The 21,260-nt window shown below is 43.8% G+C and overlaps 1 protein-coding gene across 1 annotated transcript in view; it reads left to right on the top strand.

Annotated features, from left to right (window-relative positions):
* Nucleotides 1-21,260, top strand: part of LOC124776322 — a 145,165-nt gene that overhangs the window by 36,812 nt on the left and 87,093 nt on the right. The window contains exon 3 of the mRNA XM_047251260.1: nucleotides 2,801-2,959. Coding sequence (XP_047107216.1) covers nucleotides 2,801-2,959 — 159 coding nt within the window. The remainder of the gene's footprint in view (nucleotides 1-2,800; nucleotides 2,960-21,260) is intronic.

Below are 21,260 nucleotides of genomic sequence, written 5' to 3'. Positions count from 1 at the left end.
TGGGCAGCTGTACCTGTACACGCCATCCAAGCTCTGTCTGACTCAATGCCCAGGCGTGTCAAGGCCGTTATTACGGCCAGAGGTGGTTGTTCTGCGTACTGATTTCTCAGGATCTATGCACCCAAATTGCGTGAAAATGTAATCACATGTCAGTTCTAGTATAATATATTTGTCCAATGAATACCCGTTTATCATCTGCATTTCTGCCTGGTGTAGCAATTTTAATGGCCAGTAGTGTATTTCCCTTTGTTCCATCTGATAATTCAACGTAAATAGCTATACATTTCACATGTTCTACACAGTAGCTCAGGGTACATACACATACAAGTAATTTCTGTCAATATGATTGGAATGACTCCAGACAGAAGCCACTAAATAAAGGCAACTGATGATGTTCCGATTAAGTTTCTGTGATGTCCTTGAGTGACGTTAATTTATACCCTGAATTGTTTAATGTCCCTGGATGTTGTCCTTCTTGATGGTATAAATGGAACATCATGAATGAATGAATCCGCTCACCTAACTCCATATTGCTTGCAAGATAGAGAGAAACCACGGAGCATGTCGATTGCCAAGGACTTACGTGCATAATAGAGAACGTAATTTTCTTCCCAGCCCATAAATTCATTAAACCATCACCGAGTGGGCTACTGCGTTGACAACTCATAAAAATTGCTTCGGTCACGTGCTGCTCAGTTCTTCACTACAGCGTGGAGAAGTCTATACTTCAGTCTATTACTTCAGGAAGTGTTTCCGGTTGATTTATGTTATATATTAGCCTTACAATTTGATAATTTATTTGCATCATACTTAGCCACAAGAACATTTTCACAGTCATAGCTGTTCCACTTCAGTTTCACCTCTCTTCGTCTGGTTATCCAGCTGCACTTCCTCATTGTTCTTGATGCTTGACAATATAAATTATTGGTTCCAAAGAACGAAAACGTAGCACGAAAAATTTTGTTGATTACTAGCTATGGAAACAAAGGCAGAGATAAAATGTCAGTAGACATGAAGATGTGTTAACGACAGAGAAATACTGTTAGATTAGAGAAGACAATGAAGTTTAAGATTCCTTAGTCACACTGTTTGCCTCTATATCTAGATCTAGCTCAACTGAGATGTACATTTAATATATACATAGTTAATACTCGTAATCTGAGTGATTTTAAAACATATTGAATAGTGATCATATACACTCCTGGAAATTGAAATAAGAACACCGTGAATTCATTGTCCCAGGAAGGGGAAACTTTATTGACACATTCCTGGGGTCAGATACATCACATGATCACACTGACAGAACCACAGGCACATAGACACAGGCAACAGAGCATGCACAATGTCGGCACTAGTACAGTGTATATCCACCTTTCGCAGCAATGCAGGCTGCTATTCTCCCATGGAGACGATCGTAGAGATGCTGGATGTAGTCCTGTGGAACGGCTTGCCATGCCATTTCCACCTGGCGCCTCAGTTGGACCAGCGTTCGTGCTGGACGTGCAGACCGCGTGAGACGACGCTTCATCCAGTCCCAAACATGCTCAATGGGGGACAGATCCGGAGATCTTGCTGGCCAGGGTAGTTGACTTACACCTTCTAGAGCACGTTGGGTGGCACGGGATACATGCGGACGTGCATTGTCCTGTTGGAACAGCAAGTTCCCTTGCCGGTCTAGGAATGGTAGAACGATGGGTTCGATGACGGTTTGGATGTACCGTGCACTATTCAGTGTCCCCTCGACGATCACCAGTGGTGTACGGCCAGTGTAGGAGATCGCTCCCCACACCATGATGCCGGGTGTTGGCCCTGTGTGCCTCGGTCGTATGCAGTCCTGATTGTGGCGCTCACCTGCACGGCGCCAAACACGCATACGACCATCATTGGCACCAAGGCAGAAGCGACTCTCATCGCTGAAGACGACACGTCTCCATTCGTCCCTCCATTCACGCCTGTCGCGACACCACTGGAGGCGGGCTGCACGATGTTGGGGCGTGAGCGGAAGACGGCCTAACGGTGTGCGGGACCATAGCCCAGCTTCATGGAGACGGTTGCGAATGGTCCTCGCCGATACCCCAGGAGCAACAGTGTCCCTAATTTGCTGGGAAGTGGCGGTGCGGTCCCCTACGGCACTGCGTAGGATCCTACGGTCTTGGCGTGCATCCGTGTGTTGCTGCGGTCCGGTCCCAGGTCGACGGGCACGTGCACCTTCCGCCGACCACTGGCGACAACATCGATGTGCTGTGGAGACCTCACGCCCCACGTGTTGAGCAATTCGGCGGTACGTCCACCCGGCCTCTCGCATGCCCACTATACGCCCTCGCTCAAAGTCCGTCAACTGCACATACGATTCACGTCCACGCTGTCGCGGCATGCTACCAGTGTTAAAGACTGCGATGGAGCTCCGTATGCCACGGCAAACTGGCTGACACTGACGGCAGCGGTGCACAAATGCTGCGCAGCTAGCGCCATTCTACGGCCAACACCGCGGTTCCTGGTGTGTCCGCTGTGCCGTGCGTGTGATCATTGCTTGTACAGCCCTCTCGCAGTGTCCGGAGCAAGTATGGTGGGTCTGACACACCGGTGTCAATGTGTTCTTTTTTCCATTTCCAGGAGTGTATATGCTGAAAATATATGTTGACCGAACCTAATCATGATTCGTTGTAATTTATGGTCTTTTGAAACAATTATTTGGTTGAATTGAGTTTGGTATGTAGAAAACATTTTGGATACATTTGCTTAATCTGATAACCAGTATATTAACATATTTCAAAGTTGTAATATATTTTTATTTTCTCAGACTGCAATTAGATTTGACAAATGGGGCAGTACTGGTGGCTGGAAATATGAAGGTACTTTCGAGAGGTACGACATTATGACAGTCATGCTTACCTACTTTCCAAATGCCTTCAAAAGTTTCTATGGCAGCATGGGCATTACAGGAAAACCAATGCCAGCCGTAAGTACTAAAAACACAGTGATTTTATTTAAACATATACACACCTCAAAGGATTGTAGACAGTGTCTCGAGGAACAAACTGAGTACAGTAGCCCGTGCCCAGAAACATCATCGAGTGACGCCATAGAGCATAGACTTTATAAGCGCATGTGCCTGCCACTACGCAACTCCTTTGTAGAGATCTGCAGAACTGTTCTTTTCAAAGATCGGATCAGCATTGGTTAGCTCTTTTTCATGACTCAGTACTCACCATTCACTCATAAAAATAAGTAAAAGAAAGGCACATTGCCTTTCTAATTCTGGTCGCTAACCCTGTATTTTATCTGATATGGTCCTATTTTGAAATAACTTATAAAGAAGAGTAATAATTTTGTGTTATGTCTCTTGTAATTTTCAGATACGAAAGCTTTAAAAATCGTCTGCTCTAAAAATTATAAATATTACAACAATATCCTAAATATATTTATCAAGTAGAAAAAATTTTAGGATGCAGACGGATTCTTGTTATATTTTGATGCTTTTATAGGAGAAAAAATATATATAAATAATAACAAGTGTAACTGAAGTGTATTTGTAGTCATCACTTATAGTCGGTATTATCATATACATTTCCATAAAGGAAAAATTAATATTTTCATTTATAAGTAAAATTTGACCAATTTTAGTCGATGTGAGTCTCTTTCTCTTCTTAGTGCACCTTTGTGCAACTTTTGAATACATTCGTTCTTAGGCTACTGATGTTGCTGTGATATATAACACTTTTAGAAACAGTTGATACCGCCAGCCACAGATATTTTCTTGTTTCCTACTAGTTTAAGGGATTGCCGTTTCTAAACAAATTTCCCTCCACTTAATTTTTGCCCTGCTCTACAACTGCCACACTTTCTGGTCGTGACTTCTTTGAAGCCGACTAATAGGTTCGTTGAACTCCCTCCAGATTGAGGAAGTCTCATGTGGCACAGTGGTAACTGGTTGAGAAATTAGCTCTGTTTTTTTCTTGTTGAACAACCAACGCTTTCATTTCTGCAATATCCTTCATGTAGCAGTTCTGAAATGATTTGTTGTCTGCAAATCCTTGCCTTCGAACCAGGAAGTCCAGTAACGTTGCCTGTCTAATCAGTTCATTGCTGGAGATAACGCCAAACCACCCTGACAACCCTTTAAGGAAATTATCAACCAATGATTCTGGTTCTTGAGGATATTCTTTATTTTTATCTTTAAAAGATTTTACTCGCTGTTTCACTAATCTTGACAAGATTTTCATTTTTAAAACTGAGACTGTTATCTCCAAGGACACTTATTTGGTAGTTTCATATAAAGCTTTCAAATTCTTAAAGCTTCTTGCATTATCTGCCAGTTTGTTCCTTTTAAGTTTAAGGCGATCGATTTTCGTCATAAAATAGCGAGGCAAGAAACTATGGGCTCTATATTTAAAGTAAATACATGCAGAGAATATTAAAAATATTATAATTCTTTTAAGTAACCGTGATTTTAATAAGTTTTGTAGTTACATATGACACTCTGGTATGATGTAAGAGGACTCCTAAAGCCATTAATCTGTTTGGGTTAAATGAATAAATAACAAATTAAACATAACATAGAGGTTGTCGCAGGACGAATGGTCAATATTCAGGGTATGACAGGAAAGATCACTTGAAGCAAAATACACTCCTGGAAATGGAAAAAAGAACACATTGACACCGGTGTGTCAGACCCACCATACTTGCTCCAGACACTGCGAGAGGGCTGTACAAGCAATGATCACACGCACGGCACAGCGGACACACCAGGAACCGCGGTATTGGCCGTCGAATGGCGCTAGCTGCGCAGCATTTGTGCACCGCCGCCGTCAGTGTCAGCCAGTTTGCCGTGGCATACGGAGCTCCATCGCAGTCTTTAACACTGGTAGCATGCCGCGACAGCGTGGACGTGAACCGTATGTGCAGTTGAAGGACTTTGAGCGAGGGCGTATAGTGGGCATGCGGGAGGCCGGGTGGACGTACCGCCGAATTGCTCAACACGTGGGGCTTGAGGTCTCCACAGTACATCGATGTTGTCGCCAGTGGTCGGTGGAAGGTGCACGTGCCCGTCGACCTGGGACCGGACCGCAGCGACGCACGGATGCACGCCAAGACCGTAGGATCCTACGCAGTGCTGTAGGGGACCGCACCGCCACTTCCCAGCAAATTAGGGACACTGTTGCTCCTGGGGTATCGGCGAGGACCATTCGCAACCGTCTCCATGAAGCTGGGCTATGGTCCCGCACACCGTTAGGCCGTCTTCCGCTCACGCCCCAACATCGTGCAGCCCGCCTCCAGTGGTGTCGCGACAGGCGTGAATGGAGGGACGAATGGAGACGTGTCGTCTTCAGCGATGAGAGTCGCTTCTGCCTTGGTGCCAATGATGGTCGTATGCGTGTTTGGCGCCGTGCAGGTGAGCGCCACAATCGGGACTGCATACGACCGAGGCACACAGGGCCAACACCCGGCATCATGGTGTGGGGAGCGATCTCCTACACTGGCTGTACACCACTGGTGATCGTCGAGGGGACACTGAATAGCGCACGGTACATCCAAACCGTCATCGAACCCATCGTTCTACCATTCCTAGACCGGCAAGGGAACTTGCTGTTCCAACAGGACAATGCACGTCCGCATGTATCCCGTGCCACCCAACGTGCTCTAGAAGGTGTAAGTCAACTACCCTGGCCAGCAAGATCTCCGGATCTGTCCCCCATTGAGCATGTTTGGGACTGGATGAAGCGTCGTCTCACGCGGTCTGCACGTCCAGCACGAACGCTGGTACAACTGAGGCGCCAGGTGGAAATGGCATGGCAAGCCGTTCCACAGGACTACATCCAGCATCTCTACGATCGTCTCCATGGGAGAATAGCAGCCTGCATTGCTGCGAAAGGTGGATATACACTGTACTATTGCCGACATTGTGCATGCTCTGTTGCCTGTGTCTATGTGCCTGTGGTTCTGTCAGTGTGATCATGTGATGTATCTGACCCCAGGAATGTGTCAGTAAAGTTTCCCCTTCCTGGGACAATGAATTCACGGTGTTCTTATTTCAATTTCCAGGAGTGTACATGTGGACACAGGCACTATTCTGAATGGTTTCCGAGACAGAACTTATTTAATGGACATTGTTACTTATTTTCTTTATTGTTCAGCTCATTGTCATTGTTTACAATGTAACATAGTAGTTTCGCCGAAGTCGAGGTGAATAATTTGATGCAGGACACATGGCCTGTGGTCTATGAAGTCGGGAAACTACTGCAAACTGGCTTACCTACACCTGGAAGCATGCAAATTTGGTAAGGTATTCCGTATTCTCTCGTTCTCTTCAAGCTACCTGTAAGTCCTTGAGAAAAAATAAATGGGACCATTTTAAAGGAAATTTAATGTAGTTTAACTTTATTCTGCAACAAGGTTTCGCAAGAAGCCGGGATTTTGTGTTGTTCAAAAGTAGGAATTAAACTCCATGGTGAAGAAATAAAAACTTTGCGATTTGCCTATGACACTGTAATTCTGTCAGAGACAGCAAAGGACCTGGAAGAACAGGTGAATGGAACGGACAGTGTCTTGAAAGGAAGATATAAGATGATCATCAACAAAAGTAAAACGAGAATAATGGAATGTAGTCGAATTAAATCGGGTGATGCTGAGGGAATTAGATCAGGAAATGAGACGCTTATAGTAGTAAATGAGTTCTGCTATTTGGGGAGCAAAATAACTGGTGGTGGTCTCAGTGGAGAGGATATAAAATGTAGACTGGCGATGGCAAGGAAAGCATTTCTGAAGAAGAGGAATTTGTTAACATCGAGTATAGATTTAAGTGTCAGGAAGTCGTTTCTGAAAGTATTTGTATGAAGTGTAGCCATGTATGGAAGTGAAAGTGGACAGTAAATAGTTTAGACAAGAAGAGAATAGAAGCTTTCGAAATGTAGTGCTACAGAAGAATGCTGAAGATCAGATGGGTAGATCACATAACTCATGAGAAGGTATTGAATAGAATTGGGGAGAAGAGAAATTTGTGGTACAACTTGACAAGAAGAAGGGATCGGTTGAGGACATATTCTGAGGGATCACTAATTTAGTATTGGAGGGCAGCGTGGAGGGTAAAAATCGAAGAGAGAGACCAAGAGATGAATACACTGATCAGATTCAGAAGGGTGTAGGTTGCAGTAGGTACTGGGAGATCAAGAAGCTTGTACAGGATAGAGTAGCATAGAGAGCTGCATCAAACCAGTCCCTGGACTGAAGACTACAACAACAACAACAAGAAAAACGCACTAAAGTAACTTTAAATATGTTCCATCTTAGAAAACATTTGGAATAGGGCATACATCCACATTTAGTTTTTGCTGCAAATAATAGTTCCTCTCACATTTCTGAATATTGACCATTTCTCCTGAGACAACCTTCGTAATGGACTATCATGTATGTTAAAATAATTGTGTGCTATACATACCATTATATTATTTGTATCATATCCACCCAAGGTAATTAAAACCTTCATAAAGGCTACTAACACACTAACAACAGTGACTACAAATGCAACAGACATCAAGTCGCCGTGTGGTCTGCCCCATGTGATGTCCTTGACAAGAGCTAGTACCTTGGTGGGGAGCAGTGAGGCAGTTTGCAATCTGATCCCTAAGAGTGGTGGGGAGTAGTGAGCTAGAGAGCTATCCTGCAGTCTTATTCCTGAGAGTGGTGGGGAGCAGTGAGCTAGTGAGACGGCCTAGGGTCCGTTCAGTGAAAGTGGTTGGGAGCCTGATCTGTTGGGAGTGGAGTGTGCCTGGATCACTTTGCAATACGCTCCTACCACATGGTGGCTGAAGACTGCAGCTTTTATGATCGCTGACAACATATTCCGAGTATGGTGCTAAGTCAAAGGATTAAAACTAACAACTCAGTCAAAAATATATAAAAGTTTATTGAACTTTTGATGTCTGAGATATTCTTTTGAACACAAGAGCGGAAATATAATGCTGGTAGTGTCTCCGTTTTTAGCGTTGATGTATTGCACTGAAACACTTACTGTTTCGTTTGTCCCGGTAGCTGCGTGGGCAAAACGGCTGATTCTGAAGCAATTGCGGCCCAGGTTCTGTTACAAGTATGGTCAATGTTTTTTTTTTTTTCACTTAGAGACTGGGTAAAGTGTGGTGTTTACTTTTATATCGTCATAATTAGTATTACTACAGAGATGGCTGAGTGAGTCTACCCACCAGCTAATAAGGTGAAAAAAAAAATGAAGCTTCCTTCATGTTCTGCTTTCGTGGAAGCGAAAACCTTTGTGCGCTAGTGAGGTATGCAAATCAAAATGTGCACTTGGTGTACAAAGTTTTCGTAGCCTGGGACATTTTTTTTTATGGATGCGAGGTGAGGCGCCATTGCAGCAGCCTAGAGTAGTATTTTCATCTTGCTCATTACAGCCACCAGACACTTTTTGAAATCAGACGAGCTACCATTTATTTTGTTCGAATCATTCATCATCCACTATCTAGAAAGATCTGGTTCTTTGAATTAGTTGAGGAATTGACGGCCCTTCTCTCCTCCTTGGGCAGCAAACGTTACTTTGTACTCTGACGGAACAAAGTGTTGTTTGTTAAATGGAGACAGTAACTGATTGCCACGATCACCAGTGGAGGAAGTGGAGCTAGCTGCTGCTTAGAAGGGCCTTGTCTCCTTTGAGTGCGATGCTCTGCTCCCTGTGTGGATGACGGTTTCAGACACGAGTTTCTATCTACAGTTTATGTTTATTTTGGAATCTTCTAAACTCTGCAATGAGTTTAGGTACAATGCAGCAGAGTAAACTATAGACAGAAACCTGTGTCCAAAACCGTCGTCAACCAAGGCAACAGAGCATCACATTCATAGGAAACAAAGGCTTATTACGCAGTAGTACACACCTCCACTGGCGATCGTGGCTATCAGTTGCCTTGCGCCTACGGTCCATCAGTGTACAAACTCACGTTTGTTATCGAAGAGAGGGGGAAGGGGCGGCATAGTGGCAGACGCCGGTGCCTGTAACTTCGGCTCTATGTAGTGTAATTGGGTGACGTTTTTGGACACAGATTCGTGTCCTCAATTTGTTCCTCTACAGACCCTCCAACCGTGACGCAACATTCCTGTGACACCCACCCTTTGTATATAAGCTCATCGGACAAAAAGTTAGTCAGCCCAGTGCGCATGCACAGATAAATCACTAAGCCTTTACAAATGGCCCACGTGCTCAACTGCTCGTGCACTGCCTCCACGTGAGCGTGAGGCAGCAGCGATGAGTGAGACATTTACGTTTAAAACGGACATAGGCATGGGTAAATGTAACGTCGTGGCAGATTGGCAAAGAGGAGTAATCGTGTTTGAATTTGCTTGTGGCCATACAGTCTGTGAAGTTGCTAGATTTGCTGCTGTTTCGCATCGGACTGTTCAACTTGCCTACAAGGAATGGTATGTAACCTACGTTCCACGAGACGCGTTGGAAAGAGACCTTCACTGAGAGGGAGCGGGGACGCGTTTCAAGGCTTGTGATTCACAATCGCTTCCAAATGCGACAGGAATTGCTGCAGGCCCATACCAATCAGTTATGAGTGACCGCCGCGATGGAAACAGCGTGAAATGAACATTTTGAGTCAGTCACCTTACGAGGGGACAATGCGCACACAGGCTCATAAAGACGACAACAGCCAGGTTTATCGGGCTCTAAGAATATGTGACCTGTTTTCTGAACACTTTCCCGCCCTATTACGTCTCGACTGGCCTGCAAAATGATCCAATCTTATAGAAAATCTGTGTGACTATTAGAACAATGGATAAAACACCAACATCAGCTTCCACGCAACTTGGTGGAATTGGGTGTCAAATCCTCAGCGAGTGGCTTAAGCTGGATGCGATGTACAGTGTCCTGGACTTACTTTCTGGCAGAATCAAAGCGGCTACAAAGTCTGTGGACGGAATTACTTGGTGTTAAATGATGCTTGTAATGATTTCTCTAGGCTGGCAAATTTTTTGTCCGGTGAGCTTATGTCTGTGTGTATTTGTTTGTGTGTGAGTGTGTGTGTGCCTGATTAAATTAAGCAACGGCTATGAAAAGTGCAAAAGATAAGAAAACTGGAAATGGAACGATAAGACCAGAATTTCAAACGATAACGTGTGTTGAATTAGATGAAATATTTATAAATGTTATAGAGAGTGGAGAAGATTCAACGAAAATGTAGCAAAAGAAAGAACTTAGAGAAATGAAGCTATGACGAAAAAAACAAAGCATACACTGGATAGATATCACATTACATCGGTTAAGTTAGCAGATTGTAGAGCTACTAACAACAGAGAGAACATTTCCAAAGCATTCTAAGAGTTTTTTGAAATGTTTTTATAGTTTAAGAAGGGAAACAGAAAAATAGGTGATGTGGCTTCCCTCCTATCGGGACGTGCTCAAGAATGTTTCTAAACTGTATATCTGTTCCCAAACTCCCGATCCTGAGCTCACCTGAGATTGTAATGCCCTCATGCACTGCACGTACATTGTCCAAACCGATACTACACGTAATGCGCCTTTCTTCCCTGTCTATTCATCAAGGTGTTTTAATTAAATTCAAATTCAATGTTAAATGAAATGAGATCTTGGCCTGACGCAAAATACACTAACAAAAAAAAATCGCAGCACCATGAAAAGTTGTGCCACATAAACTCAAGTTGGCAGGCGTGCTTCTACATCTGAAAGACAATGTCTACTCAGGTTTCGCATCAGTCACTTAAGAGTGTCGATAGTATAGCGACTATGAGGAAACAAATCAGTTTTGCATTAAGTACATGCTATAACGGTCGTGAGCATCAATGAACCTGAGATTAGTCGTGGTGAGCTAATGTTAGTCAAGAATGTCTTTAAGGTGTCAAGGACGCCATCGTCAGTACCTCGCCGAATTTGAACCATGTCGTTTAATATGGCTATGAGCACCTGCATGTTCTTTCTGCAATGTTGCACATAGACTTGGCGGGAATGCAACCACAGTACGTGGTTGCTGGCAGTGGTTGTCTCGAGAATGTACGGTCGCCGGATGCCCAGGCTACCTATAGCCACATGTATTTACCGTCAGGAAAGACCATCCCGTTCGGTGTACGGCTCTGCCCATCGAACTGCATCTGCAGCAGCAATTTGAGCAGTAGTTGGCGCCACAGTGACACAACGAACTGTTACAAAGTGACTGTTTCAAGGACAGCTCCAAGCCAGATGCCTCCATTCCACTGACCCCAAACCACCACCATTTCTGACTTCAGCGGTGTCATGCGAGAGCTCATTGAACGGCAGAGTGGAGGTCTATTGTATTTTCTGACGAAAGCTGGTTCTGTCTCGGTATCAGTGAGGGCCATGTTTCGGTTCAAGGAGGCCAGTCGAGCGCCTGCAACCAACCAGCCTGCGCGCTAAAGACACAGGACCTCCACCTGCTCTAATGGTCTGGAGTACGATTTCGTATGACAGCAGAAATACTCTCTTGGATATTCCACGCACTCTGACTGCAAATTTGTTCGTCAATCTGGTGATAAGACCTGTTGTGCTGCCAATCAAGAACAGCATTCCAAAGAATGTTTCCCAACAGGATCACACTCGCCCACGTATCGCTGTTGTAAACCTAACATGCTCTACAGTGTATGGACAATTTGCCTCATCCTACACGATTACAAGATCTGTCTCCAATCGAGCACAAAGGAGACATCTTCAGACGACAACTCCAGCGTCATTCACACCATCGTTAACCATCCCTGTAATTATCGCCCAAGGGCAACAGGCATGGATCTCCAGCCCATAAACTGACATCCAGCGCCTGTACAATACAATCCATGCACGCTTGCATGTTTGCATTCAGCTTTCTAGAGGTTATATAGGGTATTAGCGTACCAACATCTCACATTCTCAATGGCTTATCTCGTACTTACATCGACCTATGATCTAGTAATGTGAATCACTTAAATATGTTACCTAGACAAACCTACCGGGTGATCAAGAAGTCAGTATAAATTTGAAAACTTAATAAACCACGGAATAATGTAGATAGAGAGGTAAAAATTGACACACATGCTTGGAATGACATGAGTTTTTACTAGAGAGGAAAAAAAACAAAGTTCACAAAATGTCCGACAGATGGCGCTGGACAGCAAAACGTCAGTGACTGCGAATGACAATCGTGTATAAAAGGAGCTGCTACAGAGACGGGTGAGAGGTATCCCGATATGTTACAGAATCGCATCATCCCCACCCTGGCTGATAAACACCTGCTGGAACGTCCGATGTTTATGCAGGATGGCGCTCCACCCCATATTGCTAGACGCGTGAAAGATCTCTTGCGCGCGTCGTTTGGTGACGATCGTGTGCTCAGCCGCCACTCTAGTCATGCTTGGCCCCCCAGGTACCCAGACCTCAGTCCATACAATTATTGGCTTTGGGGTTACCTGAAGTCGCAAGTGTGTCGTGATCGACCGACATCTCTAGGCATGCTGAAAGACAACATCCGGCGCCAATGCCTCACCATAACTCCGGACATGCTTTACAGTGCTGTTCACAACATTATTCCTCGACTACAGCTGTTGTTGAGGAATGATGGTGGACATATTGAGTATTTCCTGTAAAGAACATCGTCTTTGCTTTGTTTTACTTTGTTATGCTAATTATTGCTATTCTGATCAGATGAAGCGCCATCTGTCGGACATTTTTTGAAAATTTGTATTTTTTTGGTTGTAATAAAACCACATGCCATTCCAAGCATGTGCGTCAATTTGTACCTCTCTATCTACATTATTCCGTAATTTATTCGGTTTTCAAATTTATACTGACTTTTTCATCACCCGGTATTTTCGAAATTTCATTACTCTACATTAACCATTTTTTGGTGTCGCGATTTATTTTCCGTCAGCGTAATAGCAGTACTACGTCTATCAAAAGCTTGCAGAATTGCACGTATATGTGAAAAGATCGATGCGTGAAGCAAACAACTTCCAACATCATACCTTAGCAAGAGATGCTGCCGCGCACAGGAGAAATTCTGGATACGTAAAATCACAGCGCGAGTTGAAGACTTTTATCCGGTCACTCGTCGATGTCCGCAGCTCGTGGTCTTGCGGTAGCGTTCTCGCTTCCTGCGCGCGGGGTCCCGGGTTCGATTCCCGGCGGGGCCAGGGATTTTGTCTGCCTCGTGATGACTGGGTGTTGTGTGTCTTTCATCATCATTTCATCCCCATCGACACGCAAGTTGCCGAAGTGGCGTCAACTCGAAAGACTTGCACCAGGCGAACGGTCTACCCGACGGGAGGCCCTAGCCACACGGCATTTCCATTTCCACTCGTCGATCACTCAGAGGTGGCAATTGAAACGGAAAGTGAAGTTTTTCAATTTCGAGTTTAAGAAGTAACTCACGCACAGATTTTCGTATGGAGGATTTAGAAACAGGAAGCCCTTGTGTAGAGAAGCAACTGAAATAGTTGAAAACAAAAAAGTCCCCAAGAGTGGATGGAATCAAATGGTTCAAATGCCTCTGAGCACTATGGGACTTAACATCTATGGTCATCAGTCCCCTAGAACTTAAAACTACTTAAACCTAACTAACCTAAGGACATCACAGAGCACCCAGTCATCACGAGGCAGAGAAAATCCCTGACCCCGCCGGGAACAGAACCCGGGCGCGGGAAGCGAGAACGCTACCGCACGACCACGAGCTGCGGACGGATGGAATCCCAATTCGCTTTTTACGAAGAGTACTCTGCAGCACTGACCCCTTATCTAGCTTGCATTTTTCGCGAATCTCTCGCTCAGCGTAAAGTCCCTAGCGACTGGAAAAAACCTCACCTTATTTCTGTATGTAAGAAGTGTAAGCGAACTGACCTACATAATGGCGACCAATACTCGTAATACCAGTTATCTGCCGAGTTATTAAACACTTTCTGATTTCGAATGCAATAAATTTCCTTCAGGCGGAAAAAGCTTCTGTCCACGAATCAGCACGGATTTAGAAAGTATCACTCGTGCGAAACTCAGTTTGTTCCTTTCCAGCATGTTATCGTGCGAACTATGGACGAAAGGCAAGAAGCAGATTCCACATCCCTAGATTTTCGGAAAGCATTTGACACGGTACCCGAGTACAGATTGCTAACGAAGGCCCGAGCCTACAAATTAGATTCTCAGATAACGTGAGTGGGTCGAAGTTTTCGTAAGTAACAGCTGCCAGTACGTTATACACTGATGACGCTTGCCGCTTGGAGTCTGAAGCATCCTCGGTTCCTTCTGGCGGATGACTGATTTCGTGAAGGCAACTGGCATCGCACACGGGGTGCATGTAAAACTCAGTATACGTAGCGTTGCACCCAGGATCGATCGCAGTCCTCAGCATGGAAACGGAGTTTAAGGTGTAAACCAGGGCTCCGACGTCTCTGCCATGGTATCGAATGTGGATTTCTCCATCGTCACTATCAGGCTTAGAACCGTAGCGTTGCCCTTAGTTGCTCAGGCGCGCACTACACGCAGGAAGCGGCAACTAGGATAGCAGCTTACGTGTGACGAGCACATGGGGTCTTTTAAATAAGAGGAACCATCCTTGAGACCAGAGACGAATGAAATCGATCGTAGAACAGCCACAGTGTTCTCATAGTGCACTACTTCTCGCTGATAGGATACACTGACGTGGTATTCAGTACGAAGAGTGGTCTGATGTACCTCCCCACGCTACGCTATCATGTGCAAGTCTCTTCATCTGCGAATAACTACTGCAACTAACACCCTGCTGAATCTTATTATATTAATCTCTTGGTTTCCCTCTACAAGTTTTACCCCTCACATTTCCCTCCAAAACTGAATTGGTGATTCCTTGTTGTCTCAGAACGTGTTCTATAAACCGGTCCCTTCAAGTCAGGTTTTGCTGGATATTTCTTTTCCTCCCAATTCTATTTAATACCGCTTCACTAGTTGCATGATCTACCCACTTAATCTTCAGCATTTTTCTGTAGCACCACATTACAAAAGTTTCTATTCTCGTCTAGTCTAATCTGTTTAAAATTTTCGTTTCGCTTCCATACATGGCTACACTCTATACAAATACTTTTAGAAAAGATGTTTAAACACTTTAACCTGCCGCGCTGCAGAATATATGGGGGCATCAAGGATTGCCCAGTCTGAAGATAGAAGTTCAAGCCATGCGGCTACGCCTTCAATAATTAAAACTGACATTAAAACAATAGCTTTTTGGTTGTCATATTTTTTTCTGCTTTTAAATGATTTAAAAATACACTAGCTGTGTGGTAATTTTTTATTTCTCATTTTTTATTTTTTATTTTTATTTTATTTTTATTATTTTTTATTTTTTATTCTTTTACTTTTTATTTTTTTTATTTTTTTCCCATTCGCTCACACATTCACACAATATATACATTGTACTCACACATGCATATGACAGTTAACACATTCTTACACTCATTTATTCACCTGTACTTGGTGTTAACAAATTTATTTTCTTCAGAAACGCTTCTTTTGCCACTGGCAGCCTACATTTTATGTTCTCTCTACTTGGGCAAAATAACAAAACACATATACTACTTTAAGTATATCTTTTCACCTGATTTAATTCGATTGGATTCCATTAGTCTTGTTTTCCTTTTCTTGATGTTCATCTTGTATCCTCCTTCCGAGACACTTCCGTTCTGTTCAGTTGCTCTTCTAAGTCCTTTGCTGTCGCTGACGGAATTACAATGTCATCGGCCTAAATCAAACTTTTATTTATTCTCCATGAACTTTAATTCCTATTCCAAGCTTTCCTTTTGTTTCCTTTAGTGCTTTCACAATGCACAGTTTGAATAACATTAGCGATAGGATACAATCCTGTCCCACTCACTTCTCAGACACTGATTCCCTTTCGTGCCCCACGACTCTTATAATTGCCGTCTGGTTAGTGTGTAAGTTATAAATAGCCTTTCGCTCTGTATTTTAACATTGCTACCTTCAGAATTCCAAAGACAGTATTATAGTTAACATTGTAAAAAGCGTTCTATATTGCTAATGCTGTAAACGTTTGTTAGCATTTCTTAAACCTATCTTCTAAGATAAGTCGTAGGGTTAATACTACGTCGCGTCTTCCTACATTTCTCCGGAACCCAAACTGATCTGCCTCGAGGTCGGCTTCTACGTTTTTCCATTGCCGTGTAAAGACTTCGTGTTAATATTCTGCAATCATGACGTATCAGACTTATATTCACACTTGTCGGCTCCTTCTTTCTTTGAATTTGGAATGCTTAATTTCTTTAAGTCAGAGGGCATACACCAGACGAAAGAGTTTTGTCTTGGCTAGCTCTCCCAAGGCTCTTAGTAATTCTGATGAAACGTCGTATGCTCCTGGAGCCTTGTTTCGAGTTAGATCTTTCAGCGCTCTGTGGAATTTTTGTTGCAGTATCGTCTCCCGTCTCATCTTTATCTGCCCTCTTTTCCATTCGTACAGTATTGCCTTCCAGTTCATCTCCCTTGTATAGACCGTCTATGTTTTCCATCCATCTTTCAGCTTTCTATTCCTTGCTTAGGACTGGTTTTCCTTCTGAACTCTTGACGTTCACAAATCTGCTTCTCTTTTCTCCAAAGGCCTCTTAAATTTTCCTGTAATCGTTTCTAGCCGTCTCATGAAATATGCTTCTAAATCCTTACATTTTTCCTTAGACATTTTGCACTTCTTGCCGATTTCATTTTTTGGACATTTGTATTCCCTTTCGCCTGCTTCATTCACGGCATTTTTATATTTTCTTCTTTAATCCGTTACAGCCAGTATATCTTGTATTGGCCAAGGATTTCTATTAAGCCATGTGTTTTTAGCAGTATGATCCTCTACTGCCTTCATTATTTCACCTCACAAAGCTACCCATTCGGCTTCTACTGCTTACCCTCGTTCTAGTCAATTGTTGCTTAATGCTCCGTCTGAAAGTCTCAACAATCTCTGGTTCCTTCAACCTACCTACGTCCCATCTCCTTAATTTCTTACCTTTTTCATCCGCGGAATGTGATGATAACAAACTGATTCCTGCCTCCACATTTGCTATAATGTCCTCCGTAGGAACCTTTAGTGGTGTGACTGCAAAGTTGCCTCCTTTCGACAGAACTGAATGTTCCTATTTTGTTAATTCTCTCCCAGACTTGTTAATCACAATTCGAGAGTTGCCAGCGACTGATGTTTCACCTCTGCCTTTTCGCAGGCCAACGAATTTCCTCTTTTGCCTATTAGTTGCCATTTCTGCACTGAGCTCCATGGTCCTGAACGTTAGACAGTCCACCTTATTCCAGTCATAACACTGCATTATGTTACTGATATATAAATGGAGATGTAACAGCTTACTGCTGATTTCCGCTAGTTCTCGCCGCGTATTGTGAATTCGTTCCCGTAGCATCGCTAGTTCCATGCGGTTGTAAATACGGTGCGCTTGCGCCGAGTGAAACCTTCTCGCCTTCAGAAACTTCGCCACTGTTGTGGTGTCCCGGCAGCATAGCAGGAAAGTAAGCGTACACAGTTGTTGTGCTTTCTTCTTGCGCAGTCCCTCCAGTCGCCGAACCAAAACTGACACTTCCTCCCCGTAAAGGCATTTAATCATACAATATAGGCTTTCACGGCCGGTGTTGTCTTCAGTTAAAACTTCCGGGCTGAGAGGCCGTGGTCGGTGTATAAACTTTCCACCTGACGTTTCGTCTCCATCTGCGGGAGACATCTTCTGAGGTCGTCCGGCTACTGCCACTGAGGCTCCAAGTACTCTCGCATTTATAGAGCGCATGGAGGGCACCACCATTCGTCACGTGATGCCGACGGTATGCGTATCTTTGGAAGGCGTCATCATTCTCGATTAAGAGTAATCGATTGTCATTCTGTTGGTGCAACGTCGACATCCATATTTTGTCCAACTTTAAAACTTCCTCTTTTCTATTAAAATTGTTATGGTGTTTGTGAATTTCTATTTCTTCTCTATACATGCGCGCATGATAATGGGATGTTCGTGCTAGGACGCTTCGCTCTCATCTCGAAAAACATGCTCAGCTACGGCCGATTTTTCGATGTGTCCTAAGCGACAGTTTCTTTTATGTTCGGCTAACCGGGTGTTTACACTTCTTTTCGTTGTTCCAGTATATACTTGATCACAATTGCATGGAATTTTGTATACCCCGGGTGTTGCTAGGGGATGTCGGGCGTCTTTTGCAGTTCTTAAATATTCCTTAATCGTCTTGGTGGGCCTGAAGATTGTTTCGTTTCCATACTTGGCCAGAACTCTCCCGACGCGGTCCGTAACCTTATTAATAAACGGTAGGAAAACTTTTCCGGTAGGTGACCGTTGTTGCTCTGGACTTCTGACTTCTTTTCTTCTTTGATGGAGGGCTTCATCAATTTCCTTGCTGGTATATCCGTTTTTGATGAAGGCTGATCGTAGGTGATTCAGTTCATCTTGTAAGTAAGTCGGCTCGCAGATTTTGTTGGCTGTGTCCACCAAGGTTTAATGACTCCTCTTTTTTGCCTAGGATGATGGTTAGATTCCTTGTGGAGGTATTGACCCGCGTGAGTGTTCTTTCTTTACACCTTGTGGCCCAGAGTCCCATCCACCAGTTTAATTATCGACACATCCAGGAAATTGCATTGACCGTTGCTCTCTTTCTCCATCGTAAATTGTACCTTCGGGTTAATGCTGTTCAGATGCACCAAGAAGACATCCAACTCTTCTTCACCATGCGTCCACACTACAAATGTGTCATCAACATAGCGGTACCATTTAGCAGGCTTTTTACTGGCAGTCTGCAGCGCTCGCTGTTCGAAGATCTCCATAAATAAATTGGCAACAGCTGGGCTGGGAGGGCTTCCCATCGCCACCCCGTCGATCTGTTCGTAAAACTCATTGTTGTACTGGAAATAAGTTGTCGTCACACAGTGTTTAAATAAAGCCACTATGTCAGTCGTAAAAATATCTGCTATATATGAAATAGCTTCGTTTACAGGCGCCATGGTAAACAAAGACATTACATCGAAGCTCACAAGAATATCACTTGGGCTGACGTTAATCTCCCTCAGTTTTTCAATAAAATGCGCCGAGTTTTTAATGTAACTGTCCGCTCTGCCGCTGTGTGGTTGCAGCAAGCAGGCGAGATATCTGGCCACCTCTTGTGCAGGAGAACACAGTTCGAGAGTTCCCAGCGACAGATGTTTCACCTCTGTCTTTCTGTAGGCCAACGAATTTCCTCTTTTGCCTATTAGTTGCCATTTCTGCACTGCGGAAGCTTATCCACCCAGACATTAAGGACTCCCAAAGGTGCATAAACCACAGGTCCCGCTGAAACCGATTGTGAGTGTCATAGGATCTCCAGTTCAGTACTGCGATCTGGGCTGTGCTCCATCCACGCAAACGATATACCCAAGTAGATGGAAGGTGAAACTGCCCTATACGGCGATGATACTGCGCTATTCAACCTCTACCACAACCTAAGCTCTCTGGATAGGCAGCTACAGTCATCTGGACAAAATCTTCCTGTGCTCTGTGTGGAGGGCGAAACAATCATAACAAGTGTCAAAAAATTCTATTCGCTACCAAGCTCAAGTTCCCCAACAGCTAACTCACTACTGCTGACAAGGATTAATCTTGGTGTAACTCGGTCAAATACCTTGGACAGTGTAAAGAGAAGTGCTCGACCTGGTGGTTGCACATAACCATTGCTGTTAACGAGGACTGCGCCCTCTTCAGTAGTAGCAGGACCAACAGTCTGGACAATTGACGTTGTGCCTTACTGGCTCTACAAATGGCTGAATGCAAGGGGAAACCACAGCTGTAATTTTTAATAAGGACATGAAGCTATGCTGTATCGTTAAATGATGATGAAATTTGAAGAATATTCCGCAGGTAATATAGTCCCCCATTCAGGGCTCCAGGCGGGGATTACTCAGGAGGATGTCGTCATCAGGAGAAAAAAAAATGGCGTGCTACGGATTGGAGAGTTGAATGTTACATGCCTTAATCGCGCAGGTAGATTCTTCTTCTTCTTCTTCTTCTTCTGTGGTGCTACTGTCCAGGATGAACCTTGGCCTTCCCAACGAGCTTCCGCCATCCATCACGGCCATGCCACCCTCCTCCAGATTGTGCATCCCAATTTCCATAGGTCTTCTTCCTCTCCATCTAGCCATCTTGCTCGATGTCGACCTCGCCCTCTTTCTCCTCCTTCATTATCACCTCAGACTCCTCCATTCGTACCACATGAGCTCCCAATCTTATCCTTCTTGACCGTATGATTATTGTTACAGGAGAATCGGCATATATAGTACACAATTCTGTATTGTACCGTTTCCTCCATTGTTCTCTCTCATACACAGGGCCAATCATTCTCCTCAAAATTTTGTAAGTGGGCTGTTTAGGTTTTTATGTTGGTAACGCCACTTAGCACTCTGTATGAAAATCACTGACTGTGCTGTGTGCAGTCTGTGGCTGGTTGGCATTGTTGGAATATTCGCTATTGTAGTAGTGGGCACTTGGATGTGAACAGCGCGTAGCGTTGCGCAGCTGGAAGTGAGCCGCCAGCGGTGGTGGATGTGGGGAGAGAGATGCCAGAGTTTTGAGAGCGGACGACCTGGACGTGTGTCCGTCAGAAAAAGGAAATTTGTAAGACTGGATGTCACGAACTTATATATATATATATATATATATATATATATATATATATATATATATATATATATATATATATATATATATATAAAAAACTTTTGAACACTATTAAGGTAAATACATTGTTTGTTCTCCATCAAAATATTTCACTTGCTAACTATGCCTATCAGTAGTTAGTACCTTCAGTAGTTAGAATCTTTCATTTAGCTGGCAGTATTGGCGCTCGCTGTATTGCAGTAGTTTGAGTAACGAAGATTTTTGTGAGGTAAGTGATTCATGAAAGGTATGGGTTACTGTTAGTCAGGGCCATCCTTTTCTAGGGATTATTGAAAGTCAGATGTTTCAACTTTCCTCTCAAATCCGTCGATCAGCCTTGCATCGGTTTCCGAAGCGTGAGTCAGAACTGGTCTTACTAGGGTTTTGTAAATAGTGAGTTTTAATGGGCGGCTAAGGAGTGCTGACAGGAATAAATTAATCAAGGTGAAATATGCCTTATTTGATTATATCAGCCTAATCATAATTTCACTTGAGAAGTCATGAAAGCAAGTGACTGTGGAACCAAGATAACTGAAGCTATCAACTCTATCAAATGTGTATCCATTAACACTGAAAGTGTGAGACCCATCTTCTTACTTGCCTGAATT

Source organism: Schistocerca piceifrons, chromosome 2 (assembly GCF_021461385.2).
Source record: "Schistocerca piceifrons isolate TAMUIC-IGC-003096 chromosome 2, iqSchPice1.1, whole genome shotgun sequence".
Taxonomy (NCBI): Eukaryota; Metazoa; Arthropoda; class Insecta; order Orthoptera; family Acrididae; genus Schistocerca; species Schistocerca piceifrons.
Note: the sequence above shows the minus strand (reverse complement) of the source record. Positions and strands in the feature narration are given on the sequence as shown.